Source organism: Lactuca virosa, chromosome 5, assembly GCF_052849685.1.
Source record: "Lactuca virosa cultivar CGN04683 chromosome 5, Lactuca_virosa_CGN04683_v6, whole genome shotgun sequence".
NCBI lineage: Eukaryota > Viridiplantae > Streptophyta > Magnoliopsida > Asterales > Asteraceae > Lactuca > Lactuca virosa.
This window is the reverse complement of record NC_136430.1, coordinates 116446199-116453738: the sequence shown is the minus strand read 5'-3', so window position 1 is coordinate 116453738 and position 7540 is coordinate 116446199. Positions and strand designations below refer to the sequence as shown.

The window sequence follows — 7540 nt, the reverse complement described above, 5'->3', positions numbered from 1 at the left end:
AACATAGGATGTCGGCACGATTTGGACTTAACCAATCCATACCAATGATGACGTCGAAACTTTATATGGACACCAGCATCAGGTTGATTAGGAAGGAAAAGTTATTTAGAGTAAGGGTACATCGTATGTATATATTGTTAGTGTTTTCGGTTTTCCCGTTGGCCATTTCTACAGTGAAGGTATCTTTTAGTGGTTGGGAATTTTGTTTATGTAGGTGTTCGAATTTATGGCTCACGAAGCTCTTCTCTGCACCACTATCAAATAGAATGCATGCGTATGAATTGTTGAGAAGAAACGTACCCGTGACCACAGTAGGATCTGCCATGGCTTCTTCGTGACCAATAGCTAGTATTCTTCCCACACCACCGGCATTCTTCATTTTTGGACAATACTTTTTGAAATGTCCAGTTTCACCGCATTCATAACATGCCCGACTTACTCCAATGCCAGGAACTTGAGAGATCGGTTGCGGAGGTGACCTACAGAATTGGGCAGTGTGCCCTTTTCTGTTGCAGTTTCTACATTGCAGTTTTTGGAAATTTCCATTGTGATGGAAATTACACTTGTTTCACTTCGGTAATTTACCAGCATACTGCTTTGCTGGTGTAGGAGTAGCAGGAATGGCAGCAGGAACAGTAGCAGCAGGAACTGCCACTATCTGTTGTTTCTTGGAAGGCTCTTGGGAAGATTTACCCTTCCTTTTGTTCCATGGATTTTTCTTGCTGTTGTTGTTGTTGTTGTTGTTATTGTTGTTGTTGTTGTTGTTGTTGTTGTTGTTGTTGTTGTTGTTGTTTGTTTTGGGTTGTTCTGGAGCAGCAATCATGAAGCCCTGACGAACTCCATGATCTACTAGAGAATGTGCCAATTGTTTGGCACTATCAAAAGTAACAGGCTTAGAAGCTAACACACTTCCTTGGATCTGAGGTGAGAGTCCCCAGATATACCTTTCGATTTTCTTGCTCTCTAGAAGAACCATTCCAGGACATAGGATCGCCAGATTGCTGAACCTATTGCTATAAGATACTATGTCTGTACCAATCATGGTAAGACCCCAAAGCTCTTGCTCGAGCTTTTGTACTTCACCCGTAGGGCAATATTCTTGCATCAACATCGATTTCAGATTTTCCCAACTCATTGAATTAGCCACTATAAGGGTTAGTGACTTTACATGGCTGTTCCACCATGTAAGAGCTCGGTCGGAAAAAGTGCAGGCATCAAATTTCACCTTGCTACCTTCAGGGCACGAGCAGATTTCAAAGACTGCTTCAATTTTCTCTATCCATTGAGTTAGATCCATGACTCCCCCAGTCCCATTAAAGGTCCTAGGTTTAGCATTCGTGAAGTCCTTATATGTACACTCCCATGGGTATCCTTGAATTTCACCATGATTTAAGGGATGAGCACCACTCCCAGATCCGCTGGCACCGGTTGTATTTATGTGTGACATGGCGACTGCCACAAATGTAGTGACCGCTGCCTGCAACATATTAGCGTCAAACTGTGGAGGTGGCGGCGGAGGAGATGGAGGTGGTATTGGTGCTGCATTGATATTTATACGTCTTTGATTTCTTCTTGGAGGCATCTTTTTCTTTAAGATTCAAAATATGAAAAGATGGTAAGACATCAATAGTGATTATAAATCAGATGTCTTTGAATTACATATATTAGTCCATCATGAATTCTGAAAGGAGTTTATATAGAAGTCTACCACAAGGAATAACTTGTAAAGTGATAACATGAAATTGGATAGTGATTTTTCAAAGGAAATAACATGCCTTTCAATTTTCATTGGTATAATAGTTACATAGAGTTCAGAAAATTTGACCTTGAAGTAGGTCTGAAACATACCAACTTAACGGAAAACTTTGACAGCATACCGACCTATCGAAAGTGAAATTTCGAGGTCGTACTACGTACATGAAAACATCACTAGTGTATATATGTAGACTTAAACTATATAATATATTCAAAAGAGTGAGTAGAGTATGCTCTACTCGCGAGGAGTGTTGTTTGGTTTGCTACTAGTTTCAGCCTTGGATTTAGCCAACTGGCGTTCTGTTGCAAAGATACGCCTTTCTAGTGTCGCTTGGCGTTCTTGAAGTTCTCCAATTTCAGTTCGGTTTGCAGCCAGTTCCCTTCGCAAGGCTTCAGTATGATTCCTGATTGTTTCATGGTTTCGAATCAGGTGGGGAAGATGAACCGTGTTAACTCTAGTGGTAGCATCAACTTGCATAACTCGGTCGATGGCAGTTCTTCCTTGTTCATCGTTACGCGCAACACGACGAACTATCACAGGGAGAGCTATATCTGTTGAGCCTCCTTCATTAAGGTTGTAGAAGCTTCGGTCTCCATTGTAAGGACAGTTCTGACCCTGCTCATGACTCCACTTATCTAAGTTCACTGCCCACTGCGGTGTTGGACCTTGGAAGTTCTGACGGGGGTTGATATTTTGGGCAATTTGAGGTGGATTATAGACTTCTGGTTCTGAATCAGAATCTTCCGGAAAATCTTCTTCGAAGTCTTCTTCTATCCAACATCCATTTCCTTGGTTAGGAGGGAACGGGTCTCCCGGTGGATGAAATCCAGCCATGTTATCTATGCGAGAATAGGGATATAAGAGATATTTAATAGATTTACAAAAGATAAGTAAATAATTTCAAATTTTCATATAAGAAATTTATAGTTAATTTGTTAATGTATTCTGTATGGTATGACTCATACTGGGTCCCTCTATAACCACAAAGTGTATACCAATTATATATAATTTGGGTCAAATAGACTTTCGAATAAATGATCCTACTCTACACCCACATCCAAACAAGGAAAAGGATGTAAAGCTAAACCACACATTCTAAGTCTATAAAACCTTAATTATATATAACCGTAATATATACACTTAATACTTATTGGTCTACCAGCAAGAGTCATTTGTTTTCACATAGTTGGTTCTTAGTATTATGGTGCCTAAAATACTCATATAGTATTTTAAATTTTATGTTTTGTTCTAGAGTTCTTCTGTATATGTAGACTTGGTAAGTTTTAGACTTGTCGCAACACTATTATCACTACCAAACACATGTTGGTCGTATCTCAAATAAATATAGTTGATCAGGCCATATTTATTCCAGATATGATTACATAACTGTCCAGGTTTAACTGTAGTGTCCAACATCCAAATACTTTTATGTTGTTATGACTGTGATGTTGTTCTTGTATGTATGAGTGTTAGTATACTTCTTATAAAATACTTAGATTTTAAAAGTATACTTATAGTCAGTGCTCCTTAGCCCCAATGTATTTATAGTTGTATATCTTTTATGGATTGATATACTGAGTTCATTATAAACAATGCTCTGATACCAATCTGTCACACCCCCAAACCGGAGCGGCGGAAACGTCCGGGGGTGGATGACTTCATGTTAGGTATCACAACACATGCATTATAGTAATCAAAGTACAACAAACATTGCATTCAAAAAAATGTATAAGTTTTAAATATGTTTTCAAGTCATTATATATATGACTTCAAAAGTATTATAACGAAAGATAGAAGACATGACTCTATACTGCTCCGTCTTCCCAAAAATCCCGGGAATGTACCTGTCTACTGGTTTCCTGAGAATACAAGTGTTTTGAAAAGAGAGTATCAACATTTAAGTTGAGGGAGTGCATAAGTATTTATGTTTAAAAGTTTACTGTTTGTTTCTTGAAATGGTAACCATGTTTATTGTTTCAGAAAATCCAATATTTCCTAATATAACTGATAAATAGTTTTAATACCATAAAACCGTATAAAGAATGTTTTCTGTATTGTTTATGTTTTTCCAAGTTTTGTAATTGTACTCTAAGAAAATCCTGTAAAAATGAATATACCTGCCTCCAGCAGATGTAATTGTAATGTAATATTGTAATCCTATTAAAGTAAAACCAGTACTTTGTATTCGTACTCTTTGGTTTAATTATTTATATACTAGTCATATTTGTTCATATCTTTTTGGTGAGTTATTATAACCATACTAGGACTAGCTGGCCTGCTATGACGCTTTGTAGACGTCAGAACTGTTAACGACATTTGTCACTCATAGGCATGCCTGCCCGGCTGTAGCTAACAGTCTGAGTGCGGGAGTGTCAATCCCGTATAGATCTATACACATTTGTCTCGCTCTCTGTCTGGAGATTCTGGTTATAATATCAGGACTTTAACTGTATTGCCTAAATGAATAAGCAACTAAACATTGTCTCACAAAAAGCATATTGACGATTACGTATATATAACAAATGATAAAAAGTCATTTTATACAAATGATAAACTGATAGTATGATCTTTCTCTAGTATTCTTCAATGTAAAGTATTTGTACAAGAGTAATCTGTTAAACTTTGTATAACTGATTCGTGAAAATAGTTTGAGTGTTTCATAAATTATACCTATTATAATTTATATGTGTTTTCTGTTTGATATGTAATATTCATGAAAGTATCCCCTTTGCTCAACATGTTACAAAGGGAATATGAATCTGATTGAATTAACTTTTATATATATATATATATATATATATATATATATATATATATATATATATATATATATATATATATATATATATATATATATATATATATATATGAATATAAACTAATTATTGTGTTATTGTATGCATAAATGTGGGCCAATCAAAATTTAAAATAAAAATAAATAAGTAAACAAATAAATAAGGGTAAATAGGTAATTTGATAATTAGTTTCCACAAATAATATCCTATAATTATGGTAACCATTGACTTCAGCTACCTAGGTTTTCTCGATCATCGTCGGCTTTTTAAAACCACCACCTATTCGATCCCAACACCATTGCTCGTCTCCCTCGCTTCACACCCTTTAATCAATTTACCAATGCTCTTAGAAAAAAACAAAGACGGATCCTTCCCAATTTTGTCTCTACTCATGTTTAGCCCTTACTTGTATTTTGTCCGAGGGTTTTCAGCACTTCGGAGGTTAAAAAGCAGGGAAGCTCCTTACAGCGAGGTGTCTAAGGGTTTGTACGTCGGTGGGTGGCCTTCTTCGCCGGACAAAATGTCGTCGGGTAACCCTGCTGTAATAGATTGCACCTGTGAGTTACCTAGGGTTTCTTGTTTATCTAAAAATGGTTATCTTTGTGTTCCGACGTGGGATACAAGGTCTCCGGATCCAGGTGCCATGGAATCGTCTGTTCGATGGGCTTTGAGAAAGAGAACTCAGAATACTCTATCTTCATTTATTGTGCTTATGGTAATTCAAATTCATTTCATCCTTACTAATACTGTAATACTATACCTCTTGATTAACGATATCATTACACTAAAACCATCAATCTTAATTCTGATATGATTTTAACTCAGGCCATGGAAGAAGTATGGCGTTGATGTCTGCTTTATTGGTGGGTTTGGGTGTCGTTGATGACTGGAAAAATGGTGAGAAATTAATCAAAGAAAAACGATCTTATATTCGAATGAGTGCTCTTCACTGGAAAGCATTGGAAGAATTGTCAATGAACCGGTTATCTCCTCCAAAAAATGGATCCAATGCACGTTATTGATTAGGTAATGACCATTAATTCAAAATTACTCTTCTTTATAGTGGTTATGTTAATATGAACATTTCTAAAACTTTGTTTTTTTATTGTACTTCATTGCTTTATAAAAACTACAACAGTTGATGCAACTTTGTTAGATGTATCGTTAGTTCTAATGTGTAAGTAAGAATTCACAAAAATCCAAGAAACATACTTTATACCACAAGGGCCATTTTGTAATTTACTTTCTTTATTGATGGTATACAAACTTGATACTTTGTGATAACATTAAACCAAGATTAGAATGCAAATCTGATATCCCACCTGGTGTTCGATTAAATTCCTTAGTGAAAGCATAGACTATTATCAAGAAAGTGAAAGGGTCACTCTAGATGCACTTTCAACCATGGGTATGTCCATTCCAATCCTCGTGAAGTTGAAAATGCAACCTGGATGTTAACCGTGAGTACTATTCTAATCTAGTCTGTTGTTTACTTGAGTTAATTATTTCAATGAATGTTGGTGTTTTGATGGTATGTGTACAAGTGTTCAACTGTTTCAGGCAGTATTTATGTCTCCACTTTCAGTCCAGAGTCAAGTTTTCAAGCCCAAAGATCAAAGTAAAAGCAAGGCAGCTAAGCGACGACAGAACACCCACCAGGTGTTCTATTAAATGCCTTAGTAAAAGCATAGACTATTATCAAGAAAGTGAAAGGGTCAACTGCAATTTTGGATGTGTGTAGGTTTATTGTCTAATTCTTTCAAGATGTAATATTTTTGGTGAATTGGGAATTTGTTCTGATTGTCTAATTTTTACAGGAAATTGAAAGTTGTTTTGATGCACACCAAGCGCTCGCTAAAATGCTTCAACTGAATGGTATTTCTTCGTTTATAGTATTCTATCAGAAAAGAATGTTTTTTATGATAATCATGAACATATTCTGTTAGAATGCCCGAATTAATATAGTTATTGGTAAATACATTCCAATTCTATTATAATGGAATCACGAATTCCAATATGTTGGAATGGAATATGGATATTTTTTCACTAATTTATTCATTGGATTTGTTTCCACAGAATCTGATGCTTGAAGAACGGACCACGAAATTTGAACGACGCCTCTTAGCAACATTATTCTTTTAGAATGTATTAGTGTCTTTGTTAGATTTTGATGTTTTTTTTCCAGATTTGAAAGTTTTTTTCGTTTTATTCTTTAACAATAAATGTAATTTTTAGCAATTGTTACATGTATTCTATAACAATTAATGTAATTTTTGTTTTAATTCTTCAATTGATGGTTCGAGAATTTGTTATTCTACAAGAAATTTTTAAAGTCATGATCAAGAAATATGTTCAAGAATATTTTTATTATTTATGGTTCAAGAATATTTTTATATTTGAATATACTCATAAACATATTCTGTCAGAATGTCCGAATTAAAAGAATTATAATTCGTAAAATCGGATTTTTAAAATTTGTAGAATCTATGATCCCTTAAAATATGCAATTTTCCTTTATTAAATCTATATTACTTGACTAAAATACCCTTGTAATTAAATTCGATGGTATTTTTCAATTATATTTAATTCAATAATATGTATTAATCACTTTCTTAAAATAAGTAAAATGATTGGCCCACATTTATGCATACAATAACACAATAATTACTTTAAATATAATAATCTAAGCCTATATATATATATATATATATATATATATATATATATATATATATATATATATATATATATATATATAATTAAAATTGAAACGACATTCAGACAAATCACTACTAGAAAAACAGCCTTTTACGACGCGCAATGCATGTCGTAAAACGCTCAGACGACACGCAAATGCGTGTCAAGGAAGGCCATGTCATAACGAGAGACGACATGCTTTTGCGCGTCGTCTATTTACGACGCGCATTTATGACATGCATTTACGACGCGCAGTTATGACACGCAATGCGTATCAAGGAAGACCATGTCA

The 7540-nt window shown here is 34.8% G+C and overlaps 1 protein-coding gene across 1 annotated transcript; it reads left to right on the top strand.

Annotated features, from left to right (window-relative positions):
- Positions 1 to 4765: 4765 nt before the first annotated feature.
- On the top strand, positions 4766 to 5573 carry LOC145111645 (uncharacterized). The gene is made up of 2 exons (XM_079047906.1): positions 4766 to 5189; positions 5377 to 5573. Exons 1-2 carry the CDS (start codon positions 4766 to 4768, stop codon positions 5571 to 5573), a joined length of 621 nt encoding a protein of 206 aa, XP_078904032.1.
- Positions 5574 to 7540: the final 1967 nt, after the last annotated feature.